This window comes from Quercus lobata, chromosome 10 (assembly GCF_001633185.2).
Source record: "Quercus lobata isolate SW786 chromosome 10, ValleyOak3.0 Primary Assembly, whole genome shotgun sequence".
Taxonomy (NCBI): Eukaryota; Viridiplantae; Streptophyta; class Magnoliopsida; order Fagales; family Fagaceae; genus Quercus; species Quercus lobata.
Genome location: NC_044913.1, coordinates 14,958,303 through 14,981,374, shown reverse-complemented (window position 1 = coordinate 14,981,374; position 23,072 = coordinate 14,958,303). Strand labels below are relative to the sequence as shown.

Here is a 23,072-nt window from a genome sequence, read left to right as displayed (position 1 = left end):
AATTACACCAGTTTTCGAACCAAAATGATTCCTTGAATTCTGCTGGACTACTCTTGGTAAAAAAAAGTCTTCAGAAGGTGGTTTGTTAGAAGGGCTTTCATGTCGAAGATGCCGAGTGGGAATGCTATATTGTTATAAAGAATCAGTTTCCTCACTTGAATCTTAAGGACAAGCTTCATCCTATATTGTTATAAAGAATCAGTTTCCTCACTTGAATCTCGAGGACAAGCTTCATCTTGAAGGGCAAGGGAATGTTGCAACCAAGACAGGGGAGCAAGCAGACAGCAACAATGGCAAGAATCTTGCAAGCGGGCTCGTGCAAGTGATGAGTGAAAAAGCTTGGATGAATGGATTAGGATTAGGATGAATGTTATCACTAGTCTATAGTTAGATTATCTCATCATTATCATTGCTTTGTATATAATTAGATAGAAGTTAGACTTATCTCATCTTTGTAGTCTGACTATTTATGAAAGCTGAGATGAAATACTAAGGCAAGCATATTAAATCAAATTCCATTCTTGTCTCTCATTCTAGGAGACCGACCTATCTACCGTTCACATCAAACTATCCCCAACGTTATCACATAAACCAAATCATAGATGGATTACTATTAGTTCCATTAACTCCATTCTTAACAGATTCACTATCTTTATATCAAATGATGAACCTGTAATATATATATATATATAATTTTTATAAACTTACACAATTCAATCTCAATTTTATAATAGTCACCTAAACCTTCGCTTAAAAACTTGACTCATTTTCTAAATAAACACATACAAACTTATTCTCATATGAAACCCAAACTGTTCATAGTTGTTCATGAACGGTTCGGTTCATTTTCAACCCTAATAGAAGGCATCCCCACACCAAAAAATCAAAAGGATATGAAAGTAATGTTTTAAAATTTTAATATCCCCAAGCAAAAAATAATAATTATTCAACCGCCCCAAGCAAAAATACTTGGTTCTACCCTTGAACCTTAGTATAGATCTATCCTTTTATAATTTAGTATAAGTTAATTAATAAATTGCCTGGCAAGAATAAAGCTTTTTAAGAATTGTTAAGTACTATAACCACCACCACTAGTAAGCAGCCTAGTAACTACAACTTCAAAAACCATGTTCAACAAGATCTTAACTAAGTAGTGATGTATTGCAGCTGATAGCAGGATAAAGGCCAGAAGAACATAAACCTTATTAATATGAACATTATATGCCATTAATATTATTAGCAGTTTTCTATCATGGGGCACTACAAGAGGTCATTTGAGAGGTGTCCAAAAAATCAAGAGAAAGAACAGATAGGAGCTGCTTGAGTGCTGAAAATGGATATTATAGTATCAAATATGAAGAAAAGTTGTTTGAAGGTTAACTCACAACAAGAGGTTCATTACATTTCTTTACTCTCAGTGCTAGTTGAAGCATCTTTAACAGTATTAGGTGAGATATCATAAATGATCTTCCTTAGACTGTGTATGCTTGCTGAATTGTGTCTATGTCCAGACCTTTCAGTCTCACCACTGATTCTACATGACCTTTCAGTGTATGGAGTTCTCTCAACCTGCACAGGGCCAATAGAATAATTCAAATCAGACAAGTGTCTAAATTGAGCCAGCACAAGATAAATACAGCACTTTAGAAGAATATATAAAATATATAAAATATGGAATATCCAAAGTAAAGTAAGTTAAATTTATAACTAAAGCCTATTCTTTTGCATGTGAAACATTTTTCAGAAAATGTTTTCCTCATTTTCAGGAGTTTAGGGCAGATGAAAAACTTGATCAAACCAAAATCATTTCCCATTGACCTATAAAAATACCATTATAACCTCAATTTTTAAAAGGACCAAAATACTCTCAAAACTTTCAAAATGCCCAGTAAAAAATGTTCATTGTCCTCTTATGATGTTATTTGCAAAAAGAAAAAAGAACTCATCGAATACTTTGAAATTATTATTCTTGTGATGTAAGAATAATTTTAAAACAATGGCCATTGTCCTCTTATTCTGATACGAAATTTTAAAACAATTCCTGTGTCAAGTTCAAATGACCAATTACTAAGATTGCGGCCTACCTTGCAATTTCCGCTCTTCTTTTGGCTTCTTCTGCCATTTGATTGAGTTCTGTGAAATGCGTTCGTTCAGTAAACATCTTCGTGTCAGGAGGTTGCAACCCATGCAATGTTCTCTGTGCATGTGCCCATTGAAGCTCACGTTGTTCCTTCCCAAAGTCCTTTTGTCTTGTAAAAGCAATCTGCATAACAAAGAAATCAATCAATAAGAACAGCTAGTAACAAAGACACCATAAAGCACTCCAACAAACCAGTCCAATTCATACCCTCTGTTCAATGACAAGATCCCAAGCTCTCCCACTCAAAGCATAGCGTATGAAGAACTTTATTAAATCAAGTGGGATGTAGAAGATGATGTTATAAAGCCATATCACACCAGCCCAACCCCACCCAATCCCTTCAATTGCAGCAAAGCTCCAATTTGCATAGACCGCAATTACAGTGGCAATCTGCTTGCAGTGAAAGATTTAATTATCAACTTTTCCACTTAAACAATTGCACAAAATCTATAATGAAATGAACAGGTAGTTATCTCACCAGCTGAGCAATAATGAAAGCTACTACAAGCAACATCCCAGGACGCTCAACGAAGGACCAACTTCTAGATCGTGTTACAAATATGAGGGCCTGACTAATGGTGCTCACTTGCAGATATATTGCTGAAGCGAGCTTTCGGAAGTCATCATGAGCAGTTTTCTCAAGGGTTGGCACCCCAAATACGCGCTGAAAAAGAGAAAATCACACAGGCATTGTGAGAAATTCAGATAGACACCTTCCCCCATGCTTCCCCCCCACCCCCCACAAAAAAAAAAGGGGTTAGAACACATTTTTCATTGGTAGGGTCACCCAAGGACTGCTTCAAAGGATGTTGGGCCATCTTACCGGGAAGAAGTCTGTCTTGTACGCAGCCCAGAAAAATATGACTGTCATCATTGCCAAGTAACTACCAAGAACAATGCCAGTTGTGAAAATCTCTGCTAGCTTCCAACTATCTGGTAAAGGAGATGGTTTCACCCTATCTTTTGATATTGTCATGATAGTACCTAATATATCATAATGCTAGTAAGTACAAAATTCATAATTTGTTGTAACTAGCATAAAACAATTGATATAGATAAGACTGTTTTTGCAACAAAATATACAGTAGAGAAAAGCATTTAATCGGTTAACACATGCAGAGAACAGCTCATTTTGTAAGCAAAAGAGCGCATCAATATACAGCATACCACCAACATAAAGCGTTACAAATAAATATGGATCTGCCTATTTTTAAGCTAATAAGTTATATTTTAATGTGTCAAAAGTCATTATAAGTACATGCAATGTGTACTTGAACAAATATAGGGGGGGTTTTGCTTGAGGAAAGAAACCACGAACCATCATTGAGGATGGCAATGATAAGCACCATAAAAGGTGGAAAGTCGAACTTCCATATGAGAGCAAGCAACATAAAACCAAGCTGTAACCAAATCAAAGCAGCAAAACAGGTAAGTAGTATAACACATACTGAGTGGAAAGTAATTTGAATGTTCCATCTCATGTAATGAATAAACATTAAAAATAATAATAATGCAATGACAGCACAGAGTGCCATCTATGTTATAAAACTGAAAAACACTAGCTTACCACAATACGGATTGTAATGGAAACTGCATAAATCTGCCAAGCAGAAGATAACATTCAGTAAATTGATCTAATATATGCTTGTACTGAAAACTAGAGCTTAAGCCTACTTAACACAGATATAAATTCATATAAATTTATTAAAAGAACTATTATCAAGTCAAAATGGCATTCGATATTAACTATATGTTGACAGTCCATGTAAAATTATAAGCATATTATATCAAAATTAAAACCAATGCTTACTGTATAATTTTTCATCCTCTGGAAGATTGCCCTACTGGTCAAAACAGCACTAATGATAACACTAAGACCAGGTTCTGTAAGGACAATGTCAGAAGCACTACGAGCTGCATCTGTTGCATCAGCAACAGCTATCCCAATGTCAGCCTTTTTTAGGGCAGGAGCATCATTGACTCCGTCACCAGTCATGCCACAGATATGTTTCCTAGCTTGCAAACGCTTTACAATCTCATATTTGTGCTCTGAACAAATCAATAAATAATAAACCAAATCCAAACCATATAAGCATAGGACAAAACAAAATTACATGTTGGTAATCAAGAATGAGAATTAAGATTCTTCAACACAAGAAATATATGATTCCAATAAATAAAATAAAATACCAGGGAAAACACCAGCAAAGCCATCAGCTTTCTCTATCAGCTCATCAACTGGTAAAGCTACAATAGACTCGTCCTTGTCCTGTCCTAGCAAAGCAGATGAAGGATACATGTTGGTACCCATTCCCAACCGGCGTCCAGTCTCCTTTCCTATTGCAAGTTGATCCCCTGACAGAAAACACAAGGCTCAGAAACACAAGTAAACTACCACAAGATAGAGTATATCCAGAACTAGGAGGACAGTAAAAGCCTCTTGAAACAAATATTACATGAGCGATCTTGGAAAAGCTGATCAATAACAAAGGACAAACTACATTAAAAAGGTATTACAGCTCACACATAATACTCTTCTAACTCGCCAAAACCATTGGGTGCAATCATGCTAACATTGAACTTACAGGTCCAATCTGGGCTGAATTTCAAACATCCCAACTCAACCCAAATTCAGAACTACAATTCATGCAATTTTTTTTCTTTTTTTTAGGGTTTGCTCACATGCAATAACATTTTATTATGCTGTTACATTTTTACCAGGCACTCAGGCAGAGATGTGGTCGCAATTCAACTACCAAAATACAATCAAAATCATGGCTTCCAACTACAAATAGAACACACCTGTAATCATTTTCACATTCACTCCAAGATTTAAAGCCCTCCTTATTGTCTCTGCACTGTCATGCCTAGGTGGGTCAAAGAGAGGCATGAGACCAATAAACTGCCACGGGCTTCCAGCACTCTCCTTCCTTCCTTCTGGAACTTCCTGCATAAATGTACGAAATACCCAATAAAAGAGGTGTTGGTAAGGAAAAGGTCAAATATAATACAACAAGAAAAAAGTGGTACATCTTATGTAATTTACCATAGGATTAGAAAAGAAAGAACAGAAATCCTGTTACCTGGTATGCTACTGCAAGCGATCTTAAACCTCGTTCTGCAAACTTATCGATCACAGCATGAACTCTACGCTCAATTTCCGACTTATTGTGGGCAAGATTTAGAATCTAAGAATCATATTGCAGAGAGGAAATTAAGATAAATTAGAGACAAACAAAGGACTACAGCATATCCAGAGGTAGGGAGGACAACTTACCTGCTCTGGTGCACCTTTGCTGACTCTATGCATTTTACCGTTACGGTCAATATAAGTCAAAGCTGTTCGCTTATCAGTAGGATTAAAAGGAAGGAAGTGCACTTCTTGAATGCCAGCACGTGCCTTTTGGTAGCAAGAAACCAAATAGAAAATTAGAATCTAATAAATAAATTTAAGTGAAGAAATGAATGAGATATACATTTGTTCCAAGAAAAAGAACCTTGATCTCAATTCAATAAACAAATGAGGTGTTAAGTATGAGTAATTGCATAACAATCACAAAGCGAAGGAATAATCTTGGCATCAATTAAATTTACCTCCTTTGGATCAGCCAGCATCCCAACTATAGCAGAATCTATTGCATCCTGATTCTCCGTTCTAGAGGCTTGAGCTGCCATTAGGACAACAGTATCTCCATCTACTCCTTTTGCAAAAACCTGAAGAGTTTAAAAATAAGCACGCATATCGAACAAGGATTTTTTACATTCTAATTGCATGAAGAAATACAGCCATAGCCAGCAAGTAGCAACAGCACTTCCTAACTGACCTCAATAAGGTTCTTGTCAACACTAAGCTTGTTCAATGTCAAAGTTCCAGTCTTGTCACTGCAAAGAACGTCCATGCCCGCCATCTCTTCAATTGCTGTCATCCTCTTAGTAATAGCTCCCTACAATCATTATTTCCATGTTCCATTAATAACATAACCCCCTCATAACAAAATCAAGGACATCCAAAGGGACCCAACCAACCTGCTGAGCTAACCTATGAGAACCAATAGCCATTGTCACTGACAGAACCGTAGGCATGGCAATCGGAATTCCTCCAATGAGAAGCACAAGAAGGTTGTCAATTCCAGGGCGGTACTCGCGGTCTTGAATGGGATACATAACAATAATTTCTATAATCATCCCAATAGCAATTGAACATATACAGAAGTTCCCAATTGCAGTCAAGACCTACAGAACCAAATAACAAGAATATATTAAGAACAAAAATCAGGAAAGACAAATTACATAATAAAGATAGACTGTTCCGTGTACATCTATCTCCTTGCCTTTTGGAAGTGGCCCACTTGGTTGGTGGTATCAACAAGATGAGCAGCCTTCCCAAAGAAGGTATGCACACCTGTGGCAATGACCACTGCTTCAATTTCTCCCTGTTTGCAAGTTGAACCGGAGTAGATACCATCTCCAGGGCCTTTTGTGACCGGAAGGGACTCGCCAGTAAGCGCAGACTGTAAAACCCAAAACAGAACATAAGGAAAACAGCTAAAGTTCAACAAATCCAATGATTAATATACATGGTACAGCAATACACTCAGAGCAGCAGCAGACCAACCTGGTCAATTTTCAATGGATCTCCTTCAAGAAGACGAGCATCGGCTGGTATAATATCTCCTAATTTAATACTGATAATGTCACCGGGAACAAGAATCGCAGCATCTTGTTCATTCCACCTTCCATCTCGAAGAACCTTCATAACAAATTCATCATAATTAAAACCAACATAGATAGAAGCAAATGATCACACAACCACTCTTAAAAACATCTAAATAAGTCCAAAAAACGCAAACCAACTTCAAAAATCACTAATTTGACAACAGAAAAACAAGTTGCCAATTCTGATACCTTGGCTTTTGGAGCGAGACGAGCCATGAGAGCGGCCGCAGCATTACCTGCATTGTTCTCCTCAATGAAACTAATTGTCGAGTTGATGAAAAGCAGGACTATAATTCCCACAAAGTCTTGCCAGTCCGGGGGCTTCCCCTGCAAAAATTTAAGGTGCAAGCCCATAAATTCATAGTGAAGCAAGAATTCTCAAAGAAATAGCAACAAGAACCTGAAGAAGAAAAAAAATAAATAAACCGAACACTTACTCCTCCATTTGCAAGCGCAATGGCCATGATAGCAGCAGCTTCCATAACCCAAGATAACGGGTTCCACATGAACCCCAAAAACTTCAAGAATTTGCTCTCCTGAAACACACCCAAAAGAACAAAATTTGAGACAAAAAAACACAAGCAAATATCTAAAAACCAAAGAACAATAAGTGCAATCAGTACCCTTTTCTCTTCAAGCTTATTGTGACCGAAAAGGACCAGCCTCTCCTCAGCAGCCACAGAGGTAAGCCCCTCTCTGCTACATCTCAGATTCTCTAACACTTCCTCAATGGGTATGTTTTCCTACACTCACAAAGTTAAAAAGAACCATTTTTCACAAACAAACACAAGTAGCAAACCAAAATAAAATGCTTCCAAATGTCCAGATCTATTACCAAATCCACAGTTTCCTTCAGCACAGCCTCCAATACTTGAGACTTGTCCCCCATCTCTTCCTTCTTCTCTGAAAAAACACTCTCTTTTTAACTTTATATCACCACAGAAGCACTCACAGATCAAAACCCATCAAAGAGCCACCATGAAAAAGCCAGAAAAACTCAAGACTTTATAGAAGAACCAAGCAACACCCAGTTTAAAAAACCTGGTTTTGAACCCAAAATAGGAGTTGAGGACCAAAATGAAGACAACCCCACCAATACCAATTCTGCAGAGGAGTCAGGAAGAGGAACCGCTAAAAAGAGCATGGAGTAGTGGCAATGCAGTAACTGTAACAGCCAGTTTCATACACAATCTCTTTGTGCAAAATATCATCTCACCCCCTGAGCAAAATAAATAATTAATTAATTAATATGTTCAAAAAAGATTAAATAAATATAATAAAATCACTGTCAAAAAGTAAATAAATAAAACCCCCTTTACGGCTTTACCTATTTTAGTAAGGGTGTGTTTGGATGTAAATGAATAATTAAAGTTATTTTATTATTCAACTTATTTTTGCTATGATTTATAAATTTTATTGTACTTTTTGACACTATTTATGAATTTTATTATGCTATTTCAAATAATTTTTACATTCATCTATAATACTTTCAACAATAAATTTTTAATTTTAAGAATATAATCTGTACCCAAACACCCCTTAACGGTCAACTTCAAGCTGATGCTCATAGTCTTAATGCAAGCGCTTTTACCTTTGACGCTTTGCCTTCAGTAATAAATGTTACCAACTTACCGTTATGTTACACACTACTCCTATGCAGTAGGCAAAATACACGCCTGCTACCTATATTTTAGCACTTGATCCATTTTAAATTTTAATCACTAATTTTTTTTTTAGAAGAATTTTAATCGCTAAAATTTAAGAGGATTGTTTTTACTCAAAACTAAAAATTTTCGCTTTTAGTCCTTGCAAAATGATAAGGTCAATTTAGTTTTTTTTTTTTTTTTTTTTTTTAGAATCTTGTCTCTTTTTATTTTTTTTAACATGGCGTTATATTATAGACTAGGGTAAAATATAGTTAACATTCTTAAAGTTTGGGTAATGTTAGTCATGTCAAAAACTGGCCAACTCTTTTTTTTTTTTTTTTTTTTTGGATGGGTTGCTCCCTAATCACCGTGAAAGAAAATGAGAAAAATGAGTAACGGTTTAGGGTCTAAGTTCGGTTTAAAGACCAAGTTGATCAATTTTGAAAAATCTCAAATGATTGAACCTAGTTGTCATTTGTCCAAACATGTATTAATTGTATTCTACTCTATAAACTAAAGGAAAACCATAAGGTTACAAAATAGTTTGGCTTTATCAAAAGCCAACAAATTCTTCATCACATGATGTGTGTTATCAAAATACGTTAGCTCCGTTCACTTTCTAGTTTAGCTACCTCATGTAAGGAATTAAAGGCAATTATTTTAATATTTTCAAAAATAAATTACTAAATTTCAAGGACGAAAATCATATGTAAATTAAACCTTATGGGTTAACAATGTTTTAAGCCTATATGATACCTTTTCCCTTTTAATATTTTTAAAAATTGAATTGTCTTTTCTAGACTCGTTGGAATTTGTAACATTTCCTTTTTTATCATTGTGATCAAGTATAATTTATGGATGTGAGAACACCAAACAAGACCTGTGAATCATAAAGCGCACATGCAGCACCTTAGCAGTCTTCCTTTTTTATCATTTCCTTTTCTTTTTCTTTTTTTCTTTTTTTTTTCTCAAAAAAAAAAAAACTTTAGTTTTTTTTCTAAAAGATTTTGCTTTACAAATTATGCCACCATGTTTGCTCAAGTGTAAAATTGATTGTTCTCGCTGGCATTTTCACTTTCAAAGATGAAAGTAATGTATTTGGTCGAGTACTTTTTTATAAATATAAATTATTGATGTGAGAATTTGCTATTTGAGTAATATCATTTTATATGAAATTTAATGGATATTTCACTACTTTTAACACCTTTAATAATGACTACACACTGCGGTTCGAAGTAGGAAAATCACTTTTTCTATACTTACCTAATAAAAAAATCATTTTTTTTACTTTAGTCCACTATTAATTAATATTACGTTTATTAGCAACAGTCGTAACATGTTTACTTGACAATTGTGAAAAAATCTATGCATACTGAGAGTACATTCATGGTATTTAGTTTATTTAATATATTTAACTTGACATGCTATTCTTATTTAAGCATGAAAAATAAAATTGCTACAATTTTGTATCGATTTTCTTTTTATTGTAAACTGATAATTGGGGGCAAAAATAGGAACACATTTGGGTAATATCAAATTTGCTTTAATACCTTTCGATTATGTACTTCCAACCAAACTTCTTATTAACGTAGACTGCGTATTCTTTTCAGACTCTCACCATTTTTGTAGATTAACTAATAGATACTCTCAGAGTATAATAACACGGTACTCTCTCTCCTCAAATTAATGGTGTATCCCACTAATTAAATTCATTGTGATTTCTACTATGAATATGAGATGAAAGAATTCCACATCACCGTAATTTGAAAATACCTAATAATTTTTGCTTCTTGTAGATCAAAAAGTGTATAATATTTGACTTAAATGAATCCTATTCATTACCATTTTGTAAGGTGTTTAGTACCAAATTATCATCTATTATTTCTTCATAGGCCTAGAATCAAATTTCATTACAAGTTTCCTTTTGTTTTGTTTTCTACCCCTAACTTGCTTCCAAAACTCATTTATTCATAATAATCTATTCATCTTATTATGAGTTTGATAAAGTAAGACTTGTATTAATACAAAAGCAAGATTAATGGCCAAAAAATGTGAGGGCAAGAATGTAATTATATCTTCTTCTTTTTTATAGAAGAATTAGAACTTTAAGCAGATAGTAGTACTATTATTTTCATTACATTTGAACAAAGCAAGTGAAAAGCACTTTTGATTTTTATTCATCTTAGGGCTTCCAAAAAGTCCTAAGAGTCAGTGATGATTCTGCTTTCCCTGCCTGGGCTGTCTTTCCGTCTCTGTTTTGTCCTTTTTTTTTAGTTTGATTTACAGGAGTTGTGTTAGGACCACAAAAAATAGCACAATTTTGTGTCACAACTCGACATATGGTGAATTGTGATTGATGAAGGAGTGTCTGTGGGTCATGTGGGGACATACTTTCACCAATTACAACTTGTCACATGGCAAGTTGGGGCACAAGGTTGTGTCATTTTTGATGATCTCATCATTTTCCAATTTACAATCCTCCTTTGTATTTTAACCTTGTTTTTTTATTATTGCATTATTTGAATCTCATTCCCATGTTTCATTATGTCATAACATTAGCATCTTATGACACCTCGATTATGAAAAAAAAAACAGGCACTTGATTCAGTGATACTTTTAGCAATCTGTTATGAACTCACAAATGGACAAAATTACAGCATAACAGAGAAGAAATTGATTCCTTGTTTCAAGTTTTCAACATCTTTTTCTATTCATGATAAAATCATAGAAATACATAGCTTTATAATATAAAAGGTTGGGATTATAGTGTTGGTTTATTTTGTGTAAAATAATTTTATTGTAATTGCAAAATTTCCTTTTATTGTGTTTTTATTGGGTTGTATTTGCATTGGAGACAATATAAAAGTTGAAGCTGGAATTACACATTTAAGAATTTCTCAAATTCTCATGTTAGGCTAATTTTGAGAGAAATTGGTAGATTTTAAAAATCAATTAGACATAAACTTTCGCTCCCATAACTCACTCGAGTGAGTTTGTATACTTGAGAGAATTTTGCTATTTTGTTCCTTGTTGTTCCCATCCAATTACCCTTATTTGTATCTCATAAAACACACAAAATCATATCCTAATTGAGTGATTGGTACTAAAAATCAGAAAACATATCCCAAAAACCTTCAAGTGGCCTTGGAGTCTCCATTAGCTTGTTTTTTGCGGTATGCGTCTCAACTTTTGGAGTCAGAATTAGAAAGAAAAACAACTAGTGTAGCCAATTACTAGCAAGAAGATGGGATACAAATGCATTTATAGACTAAGAGGATTTGTAAGTATATTGCATCGCAATTGTCTTTCTAGTGGATCATTTACTAGGCTAGGCCGCAAAGAGTTTTTTTTTTTTTTTTACAGGTTTTTCTTTATGCAAACACATCTTGTATTTGATGTATGATTTTTAGATTTTACTGCTCTTGTGTATATCCACTCAATATGTAATTAACTTGTAAGGACCTCTTTTAGACTCCTAGCCCAACGAGTATATGGACTTAAGCCCAAAACAGCCCAAAACAATAAATTTGTAGAGAATGGGTTGGAAAACTGGGCTTTCGTAAACCAGATAACAGAAAAAGAAGTTTTGATGCTAAAAAGAGAAGGATAACAGAAGTTTGTTAAGGAATAACGTTCTCGAATTGGTCCGAGAACACTAATTCTTAAATATTTACTCTTAAAGCTTTTTTACAGATTTGTTTACAATTTCCCCCCCCCCCTCTTTTATGGAGGGTCTTTCACATTATATAGCCCTCTCTGGACCATCTTGATCCTATACTCGTTGATCATCTGAGCCCTTACTTTAGTACCTGTCCCATCAGACACCCTCTTTGACTTTTTGTGAGTTGCGTTCGCCAAGGCAGCATTGTTCAGAGGTCTTCTCCACATAAATGTGGTCAGAAAAGTAGCTGTAGTGCATTTAATGCGGTAGTAACAGCTTTCCCTTAGGTATTTTTGAATCTCTTTCCTTCTTGCACGTTCATGAGACACGTTCTTATCACTGAAGTTTTTTGGAGATTTAGCTTAGTTGTTGAAATATGTGTTTGAGTTATCTTCATCATATCCGAGGAGGAGCTTCTTCTTGGATCACCTTCCATTCGTTCCTCACTTATAAGTCTTTCACTGAGGACTCCTGATAACTACTTGCTTCTCCTCGGATAATTCAGCATTCCCGGACAAAAACCCAAGGCCTAACATGTCATTCTGGACCTTTATCCCTACATAACTAATTAAAGAATCAGAACTAAATGTTCACATGCTTAAAATTGGTAAATAGCTTAGTAGGGGTTAAAATTGTTTAATCCATTAATTCAATTTTTTTTTTCATGAACAAAGAAAGTCATCATTTTCTATTGCAATTTGTTTGTTTCAACATTAACATTTTTTGAAAAATGAATAATTTTACAAAAAAAAATATTTTTTTAAAAAACTAACTCATTTTCCTATGATTGGTACTGAACTTAAAGTAAGTTGGAAAACTATTTTTTAATTTCCTTTATTTAGTTTCGTGTGAGACAGAGTTGTTTTCCACAAAATTTTAGCAAAAAACAATTTTATCTCACTTCAAGTTTTTCCTTTTTTTTCTTCTTTTTTTGAAAAGAAATATCACTCCAAACTAAATAAGAGAAGTTAAGAGATAGTTTTCTTTTAACATTTTTTTTATACTACCATACAAGAAAATGTGAAAAAAAAATATCTTAGCATAAAGTTCTCAATTGAAGCAAACAAAAAAGAATAATATTTATCCATAAACTAACCTAAATACTGAAAAACATACACATTTAAATTATAAATTATAAAATATATTGAATAAATTAGAGGCACATAAAAGCTATTTTTTAACTATTTGGCACCACAAAAAGCTACTTTATCTATTTTACCTACTCATTTTATAAAACATCTAGCAACAGTGAATCTATTTTAGCTTTTAATACAATAAAATAATATATCTACTACAATAAAATAATACATCCTACCACCACTTCATACAGCCCACCACCACTACCATTACCCACAACCAACTCCTCCACTGCCACAACCACCAAAATCAGCCCACAACTACCCAAGAAAATCAACCCGCAACCACAAAAATAAAACCCACGGCAACATCACAACACAACCAAACCACAACCACAATCACAATAGCCTCAAGCTCAACCAAAAAACTAGCAACCAATTGGAAAAAAAAAAAAAAAAAACAAACAAACAAACAAACAAACCTAGACATGCAATCCAAAGAGACACAGCAAACACACACCACAACCCCAGCAACCTACCCACGAACCTAGCGGCATGGGTCTGAGGCGTGGATCGACGGCTTGGGGCTTAGGCCTGCTTGGGAGTTCGACGGAGTGGGTCAGCCCGTGGATCGGTGACATTGAGCTTTGATGGGCTGATGACGTTGAGGTTCGAGTCGGGCCGGTGGTGGTGAGACAGAGAGGTGAGAGTTTGAGATTTGAGAGAGTTGAGAGTTAATGAGTTTGTGAGCTGATCTAAGGAGAGAGGGAGAGAATGAAAGCAACGAGCAGAAAGAGAAAAGAATAAAAAAAACAAAAAGAAGTATTATTTTCATATGTGTAGGAATTAAAATAATATTTTAAAGTTTTAGTTTCACCTTCCATACGAAGCCAAAAGTAGTTTCGTACGGATGCTTGAAGCTAAAAAATTTTAGCTTTACATACATTGATGTAGGGCATTTTTTGTGTTTTGGTGAAGCTAAATTAGCTATATAGCTATTTAGCTTCACTGCTATGAGTACTCCAATATATTCCCCTTCAAATCAAAACCCAAAAGAAGGTCCTCTCAACTTAAAATAACGCAAACAAATTACTACCTTATGGTTTCGAAGCTCTATAAAATAAGCTCAACAATCTATCAAAAAGATGATGATCTAGAATGAATTATGAGAGAGGGAGATTTTAAAATCTCGAAAAGATGCATGCTTCATATTTTATTTTAAAAAATATTGAGAGAGGGAGACTCTTTAACTTTTCTTTGCTAAAAGTAGAAGGATAATTAATTAGTTGAAAAAAGAAAAAAAGAAAAAAAAAAAAGATAAAGCTCTTATTTTTTTTTTGATGAACAAAAAGGAGGGGCGGGGGCGACCATTTATGACTAACCCCCTAGGGCGTGACCTAATAGGGGCACCCCCCGCTAGGGAATGTTGGATTGAGCCATAGCTACTGTGACCGGAACGCCACGACCTCACCCTAGCACCCCAAGAGAGCCAGCAGAAGAGGCACAATGCAAGCTAGGACACCCTCCTCCCACACGGTACCCGCCACGACTCGAACAAGGGACCTTGTGCTTGCATGTGGGATCTCTCCCAACTGGGCCACCCCTCTTGGGGCAAGATAAAGCTCTTATATATGCATCACAATACCACAGCAATATGTATATCGAATTTTCTTGCGTAAAAAATTATTACTATTTCTATTTTGAATAGTTCACTGATTGTTTACGCATTCTGATGTTTAGGTTTAATCCTTCATTCTTCAACTTAACGTATTTAAATGGGCTATTCGTTATTATCGACATTGTAGTAGGTAATTTTTTTTTTTTTGTTTTAGAAGATTGTAGTAGGTAATTTGCTTTGCTTTTTCTTTTTCTTTTTCTTTTTGATCTAGGCATTCCATTGTTCAAAGAACCTAAACGGTCTACTCTCAATAAATAAGTATATATATATATATATATGTATATATATATATTTATATTTATAACCTAAACTATCCACGTGACCTTAGCCACATGGTTATCGTTCCTTATTTCACTGTGCCTATCTACCCCAAAGAAAAGGAAAAAAATAATAATAAAATCCGATTTGTGTTTTTTATTTTTACAAGTAAAAATAAAATCCCTCTCTTTCTTCTTTATATATATTATTAAATCCGATTAGTGTTACTCACACACCCAGGGTGCTTATAATAAATTTCCCTGCAGAATCACAGGCAGATTTCAAGAAGCAGAGGGGAATATATACTATATAATAAGCACTGTACATATATTAAATGGTAATATTTGCTAACATTTTCAAACCTTTTCTTCACGTCTTGTCGAGTGTTGACACCTACTGCGTTAGCTTTCGTAGGTCACCACCCCATCCACAACCACTGGTCCATATGATCCCCAAGTCTCAATTTGGCAATAATTTAAGGGTAATGTAATGTACTAATGTTAGAGAGAGATTAAAAAAAATTTCTTAATTTATTGAGACCAGTGACGGAGCCAAGATTTAAGGGAGCAAGATTAAAAGATAGTATTAAAAGAAAAATAATTTAAATATATTAATCCATAACAGTAACAAAATAAATTGTAAATAAACAATTGTAATTACAAATATATGTTTCATATCGTTAAAAGAAAGAAACAAAAATAACAAATTCATAGTTACTAAAAGTTGAAAGAAGAGATTAATGTAAATCTATAAAGTTTTTTTTTTGTTTTTTTTTTTAGAAAAATAAATACATAAAGTTTAGACATCTAATTTGATTCCTTAAAATGAATTAAGAAAAAAAATTCATCTATAATTTTTTATTTTATTTTATGAAATCTAAAAATATTTAAAATATAGCAAATACTTGTAAAGTTGTATATATGTCTTCTTGTTTGATTGCTTCTTAAAATATGTAAAATTCAACATTTATTTCTCTATCCTTCTAAGTATTTAAAATTTGTATTTAAAATTTAAGTTTATAACAAAAATTCAAATTTTGAAATTGTAAAATAGTTAAGAAATAACAACATTTCATCATTCATTTACGGGATAAGTTATTTATGGGATGAGCAAGAAAGAAAGTGCTCTGAGTAGTGAAATAGGTAAAAAATAAACGTGTAAAAAACATGATACAATATAAAAACTAAGAAAAAAATAATATGAGGAGGGGAGCTTTATCCCTTATTTTTGGTATGTTTCTTTAAGGTGGGAGTGGGGCTGCTTTTTTTTCTTTTTTTTCTTTTTTATTAGAGGGGTCAAAGTGTCAAACTCTTTAAGAACGTATTACCAATACAGTAACTATAAGGCATTTTTATAGAGTCAAAGGGGGGCCGGGGGCAAGTGCCCCCCACCCTCGCCCCATGCTACCTCTGCCCCTGATTGAGATTGTAAATTATAATTAGCATATATAATATTATTTTCATACATATTTATTATTTGACATCATCTTTGTTGAACATCATCTATAATATGTTTCACCTTAATAATTATGAACAAAATTATTATTATTATTATTATTATTATGTTGTTGTTGTTGTTGTTAGATTTATTTATGTATATTTTTTTTATACAAGATAAAAATTCTACTCTAACCTAATCTAAGCATATATGCATGTGAAGCTTTTTTTTAAAGACTTAAATCTCGACCCTTATCCTCCACACCCTACAAGTACTTGTACTTTTAGAGTGATTATCACACCAAAGATAAACAATAATATTTATTTATATTTTTTAATATTGAATTTAGTGCCACTCAGCCATACTTAAAAGGGTACACGCAATACTTTCCAAAACAATAAAGAAGAAGAAGGTGCATGCATTATGTGTCGGATTAGGATCATGGTGAGTTACATATAGGTAGGAAAACTAACCTCATTTATATCAAACAATGCTGCCAGCCTCTGGTTTCTCTGTGTTGATTGGACAAGCATGAAGGTTTTGTGGCTTTTGGAGTAATAAACAAGTTGGCTGCTTTTAAAATTATATAGAGCTCCACGCCTCCAACTACCACTACCAAAAAAACAAAAATGCTTATTTGTTTATATATAATTTTTTAAAGTTTTATAATTTTGTTAGATATAAGGGTACGTATTTTTGTCATAGGTTCCAAAACTAGTAGAATCTATCGTGATCAAAAAGGGGACTTCTAAATTGAAATCCTACCATTTGCTTTTTTTTTTTTTTTGAAATCCTACCTATATTATAAATCAATTGATATCTTAGTTTTATATTAAAGGGCAGTCGTCACGAATTCAAATTCTATTATAACATTTATATATAAAAAAGTTTATTATTATCCACTTTCAATAAATAAATAAAAATATAATTCAAACATACTTTTGAATACATGTTACAATATATAGATAGGCCATTATTCGAGATTTTAGTAGTCTAATGATACTTATGGTGCTCTATGCCCATAGTCCACACTTCAAACCCCCACCTCCCCTTATCCGCTACTTATCTATTAAAAATAGATAAAAGATAGGCCACTGTCCAAAAATTTAGACCAAAAACTTGACAATAAGAGAGAAGCGCAAACTTTGTTCAATGAAAGCAAATTAAATAAAAACATATATTTATAAACGTAAATTGATGTTGTAAGGGCACATTTTGGATCTTAAGCCCAAAAGATGAAAGGATTAAGGTCCAAAGAGCCCAACACAATGAACTTGTAGAGAGTGGGCTTGAAACTAGACTTCAATGAGTTGGACAACAATCATAATGGATCAAAGATGACAAGAAAACTGATGGGTAAGAAATTGTGCAACATTTGGGCCTGACGGATTCGAAATCATGGGCCGACATTAAGCAAGGGCCCAAGGCTTAGCCTCGCTTAAAATGCTTGATATACACATTTAAAATCCAAGGGAATCCCAGAAAATCAGGAGGTCCACACAAGGGCAATTCTAGAAGATCCGCCTTAATGAAGAGACTCACTCTACAAGGAAATATTTGCCCATCACGTTTGGGATTTCAGGAAAAAGAGACCTACAAGGAAAAGACTTCTAGTCCAAGGAGGAAAGACCGACTTTCTTCTACTATAAAAGCTTGAATACTCTCGCAAATCAAGGTACGCAAAAAACACCCTCTCTAGCACTCTAGAGTTGAGAACAATTCTAACTTGATCGTCGGAGGGTATTTGGTCGACACCACACCGGTGCTCACGGCGAGATCACTTTCTTATTCTTTGCAGGTTGCTAGTTGCAGCGAGCGTGGACTGTGCGGCTCACTGGTGATTTCACGGCTTCATCAAAAACAAAGATAAATAAGTTTTTTGCAAAGAAAATCTTCATCGGCAAAGTTCGAGAAGAGTAGTTCATGTATATATTTCTCTTGAACTTGATTACAATTACAGTTCTTGTTGCTATAGTGTTTTTTCTATAGATTCTTCGATGATCCCCTTGTAATGGGGTCTTTCTTCTTTATATTACCGTATTTTGCTTCATCTCAACCTTCCACGTGTAGATCAAGTCGCTGGCTTTGATCCTTATCCCATTAGCACCTTCCTGAAATCTTTAAGGATAGTTGTAAGGCTGAATATTACTGTTCAGATATCACCTCTACATTAATGCGACTAGGGAGTTAGCTACAAAATATTTAATGCGGTGGTAGCAGCTTTCTCCTAGATATTTCTCAGATTCCTTTTGTCCTGTTCCCTCCTCACGTTTATCCTTACCAGTATAACTGTCCAGATTGTTACTCTTGATGGCAGGTTAAGCCTTTTGACCTCTACTCTGCTTAGTTGAGAAGGCATTTCTTCTCGGACTAACTTCCCAAACCTTTATGACCAGAATCCCTCCATAACCTATTGATTTGCACGTCTTCACCAATATCTAACCGTCCTCGGACAAGGCCCATTGCCCAATATACACCCCTGGGCATTTCATCCCTATAGATGTTTTTTTACAAATTACTCAAAAGTAATAATTGAATTAACCTCAAAAATTTTATAAAGAAACTTTTATAAAGCAATATATTCATATTTTTTTATAAATGTATGTGAGTCCGATAAGAACATCTATATAGAGTAGTAATATTTATTAGACTAAAATACTATTTACACCCTTTAAATTTGGAGTCATCAATCCTATAAATATAAAAATTACAATTAACACCATTGAATATTACAATAAGGGAAATGTTAACGAATGCCCTTAAGGCATTGGTTAATAATCCATTTTTAAAAAAAATTATGGGAAAAAAAAATTAATATTTTGACAGCTTTTTTCATTTCTCATAAAAATTGTGTCAAAATTTTCCTAAAATGGATTGTTAACCAATGCCCTAAAGGCACTTGTTAGCATGACCCTTACAATAATATCAATGCATGTACTGTTTCTGTTAACATTCATTAGAAGCTTACTGTTAACCCACCAAATTTATAATAATAATAATAAATAAATAAAATGTTGTTTTAAGCATAAATTAGATAGGAACTCTCAATAGATACTCAGTCAACCGAAAAACACAATTTCGCTCAACCCAACATATGCTCGCAGTCTATCAAAAACCCTATAAATTCACTTTCCTTTTACTTTTCTATCATTTCTTTCACACTATCTCTTCTAAAGAGATAATAACAGTTTCTACTTCTCATGGAGTAATTGTTAGGTGTTCTTGGAGCACGGTAACATGTACTCATTCATTTTACATTTATTATTAATCTCACTAAAAGAAGTCATTGTGATATTCATTAAAAATTTGAGAGGAAGGAGCACTACAAAAACGTGTTCCAAGAGTACCTAATAATTTTCCGTTCCAAAGTGGGGTCAAATAACATTCTGCTAGGAATTAGGGAGTTTGGTAGTTGAATTCGAGGACAACCAGACCTCCTAGAATAGAGAGAATAGGAAGAGAGAGAGATAGAGAGAATTGAGAAGGAAATTCTAGTAAAGAATATCAATCCCGTTCACTCCTTCTACAATCACCTTCCCAGTTTAATACCCTCAATAACTAACTTCCTAATTTACCATCTATAGCACAGTTACATTGTACACCCTAGCAGCACTGACACATACACACACCACATCAGCAACACACACACCCCTCATTAGCAACACACGCACACCCCATTAGCACCACATGCATGCCTCATCAGCACCACACGCATCCATCATCAGCACCATACACATGCAGCACCACACACACACACACACCATACTTCTAATATAACGACCCCACTCCATCTGTGTAGATATTGTCCGCTTTGGGGTCTCATACCCCTCACGGTTTTGTTTTCTCTCAAAGCACACAGTAGTGGGGGAAAAGACCTCTATACATTGAAGGGAGGTCATTCCTTATAAACACATTCTCATGTGCTTCCCTAGGCAATGTGGAATTCCATGAAATGCAAGATTCTCCCTTTTTGGGTCACTACAATCCACCCCCTTTACGGGCACACATGTCCTCGAGTGTGGGGCCCACACTTCCGGCTAGGGCATGACTCTGATACCATTTGTAACGACCCCACACCACCTGTGTAAATATTGTCTGCTTTAGGGCCTCATACCCCTCACAATTTTGTTTTTCCTCAAAGCACACAGTAGTAGGGGAAAATGCCTCTACACATTGAAGGGAGATCATTCTTTATAAACACATTCTCATGTGCTTCCCTAGACGATGTGGGATTTCATAAAATGCAAGACCCCCTTTTTAGGTTACTACATCTAACACATTCATTTACTACAAAAGTGTGACCAAACTTGTAATATTACAACCTATTTGGATATATAAAACATCTAGTAGAAAGGAAAGAGACCGATAAAGAGGAAAATTAACGAAGAGATCAGAAGAGAGATGGGAAAAAAATCTAGTGCCTCTTCAAATAACAAAGTCCAAATAAGTATTCCATTCAATGTGTTGTTAGCCTCGTGTGAATAATGGAAAAATAATGGAGTGATTAAATTGTCACCCTATAGAAACACATGAGGTATCAAAATATAAAATTTTAAATTCGAATAATCAAAATCAAAATTATCTTAAAATGTATAGCAAATTATCATTTAGTCAATAAATATTTAACTTTGTGTATTGCACACAGACTTTGTAACAGGGACAGACTCAGGTGGGGGCCCGGGCCCCCCAGGGTCCAATTTTTTTTTAGTTATAATATTTTTCATTTTTGTAGTTAGCCCCCTTCCAAAAACTTAGACCCCATTTCTCCACAATAAGCCTAATTAGCTCCACCCAAATAGCAACTATCCAACCAAAAACTTAAAAAATACAATAAAAATATTCACAATGATGATAGTATTTTAGCCAAAAAAAAAAACTATTTTACCACCAAATAACCAAAAAATCATGAGTTATTGGAGAAACTAAAGCTAAATTTTTTGGAACTACAAAATACTAGTATGCCAGTTGACTGTAGCAAATTGTTAAAAATAAAATACAATATGTTATTAAAATTATATCTCTTCCTTCAATTAAAAAACTCAAATTCTATCGCTTCATTTATTATTTTAATGAATTGTTTATATTATTTTAAATGAAGTTATAAAAAAATATAACATTTGATATTGGGTGTATTAAGCGGGATGGTAAAATAGATAAAATAATTTTTTGAGGTGCTAAAAGCTAAAATTTTTAGCACCACCAATGTGAATTCTCTAACTTCAACCAAAGAAATAATAATAATCCTAGCCAACCTAGTATTAAAAAAAGACATTATTTTGTTTTTGTTGGTAAATAATTGCATCTTAATGTATTTAGAAACAACAACTTTGAGTATTTATAAATTTTTAATACTGTATGGATGCTTATTTGGAGTATTTTTTTTCTTCTTTATACTTTGGCCTCCGCTAGCTTAAAATCCTAGGTCTGTCCCTGACTTTGTTTTATATACACACACATACAAAATAAAATTATACTCTAACATAATTTAAATGTATATATGTGTAAAACTCCATCCTGAATACTTAAACTCGGCTTTTACCCCTACCTCTCAAGAACTATGTACTTGTAAAGTGATCATTACGTTAAGACTGCGCGGTAATATACTGCACACACAAACTTAATAAGCCTCTTATAAAAAAATAATAATAATAAATATTTGGAACCATTGTCCAATACACTACAATCCTATCATTAATTAAGATCGTAGTTCACCAAACTATAAACACAATTGAATTTTTCAACAGGAGTAGAGTACTGTGTTACAAAATCTTTTAGTTTTAGGTGGAATAGTATCACAATCATCAATATTGCATCTGATTCTAAACAACGTGCAATCACGAAATCAAACAATATAATGGAGTTGAATGCGTGTGATTATTGAAGGTTTTTCTTTTATATTTTCTCCCATACCAAGAAAAGATTGCTACCCAATCACATGATTTTAATACGAGGAGAGAGAGAGAGAGAATCATATAATTTTTAAGAAAAAAGATTAGGCAGAGAGATCTTGTGTTTGATATTTTCAACGTCAAATAATAGTTTTGATTCGGACATCAAAGCATTTTTTGTCATTTCAACGAAAAGCAGTTTTGTCATAAGACTGACCGACTGTGCACGACCAATTGGCATCCCCACGTGGGTTGGTTGAAAATTTTGTTGCTTCATGGCACAAAAGATGGAAGAAAAGTAAAAAAAAGAAAGTTGAAAGTAGAAAGTAGAGTACGTGTAAATTACTAAAATTTGTTTTTGCTTTTGTTTCTTGTTTTTAGTAAGTCTTGTTAATGTTGATTTGCGTGACAAAAAAGTAAGGAGATTGAAAATGATGGAGGACAAAAAAAAAATATTTTTAGTTTTTCTTTGTGTAAGTTTGTATAAGAATGGAATCCTATTTTATCTAGTTAAGAGTAAAAACGAAATGATAGAAGATGTAAATTTTTATAAATTTACTTATAAACCTTTA

The 23,072-nt window shown here is 33.9% G+C and overlaps 1 protein-coding gene across 1 annotated transcript; it reads right to left on the bottom strand.

Annotated features, from left to right (window-relative positions):
- Window positions 1–1,205: 1,205 nt before the first annotated feature.
- On the bottom strand, window positions 1,206–8,071 carry LOC115962990 (ATPase 11, plasma membrane-type). Its single transcript, XM_031081873.1, has 21 exons — window positions 7,692–8,071; window positions 7,480–7,599; window positions 7,294–7,392; window positions 7,046–7,183; window positions 6,756–6,890; window positions 6,472–6,651; window positions 6,167–6,373; window positions 5,965–6,084; window positions 5,735–5,854; window positions 5,418–5,540; window positions 5,224–5,328; window positions 4,943–5,087; window positions 4,331–4,495; window positions 3,951–4,189; window positions 3,708–3,740; window positions 3,459–3,540; window positions 2,964–3,124; window positions 2,619–2,804; window positions 2,348–2,530; window positions 2,085–2,263; window positions 1,206–1,569 (listed from the first exon to the last, which is right to left on the bottom strand). The coding sequence occupies exons 1-21, from the start codon at window positions 7,743–7,745 to the stop codon at window positions 1,473–1,475; spliced, it is 2,871 nt and encodes a 956-aa protein (XP_030937733.1). The 5' UTR covers window positions 7,746–8,071; the 3' UTR covers window positions 1,206–1,472.
- Between the last annotated feature and the right edge of the window lie 15,001 nt (window positions 8,072–23,072).

What these genes read in the sequence shown, in the direction of transcription:
- LOC115962990 (XM_031081873.1), bottom strand. Translation starts at nt 7,745, where the DNA reads ATGGGGGACAAGTCTCAAGTATTGGAGGCTGTGCTGAAGGAAACTGTG. An exon ending in CCATTACAATCCGTATTGTG is followed by an intron (nt 3,541 to 3,707) that starts GTAAGCTAGTGT and finishes ATTTGGTTACAG; the next exon opens with CTTGGTTTTATGTTGCTTGC. An exon ending in ATCTTGTCATTGAACAGAGG is followed by an intron (nt 2,264 to 2,347) that starts GTATGAATTGGA and finishes TTTGTTATGCAG; the next exon opens with ATTGCTTTTACAAGACAAAA.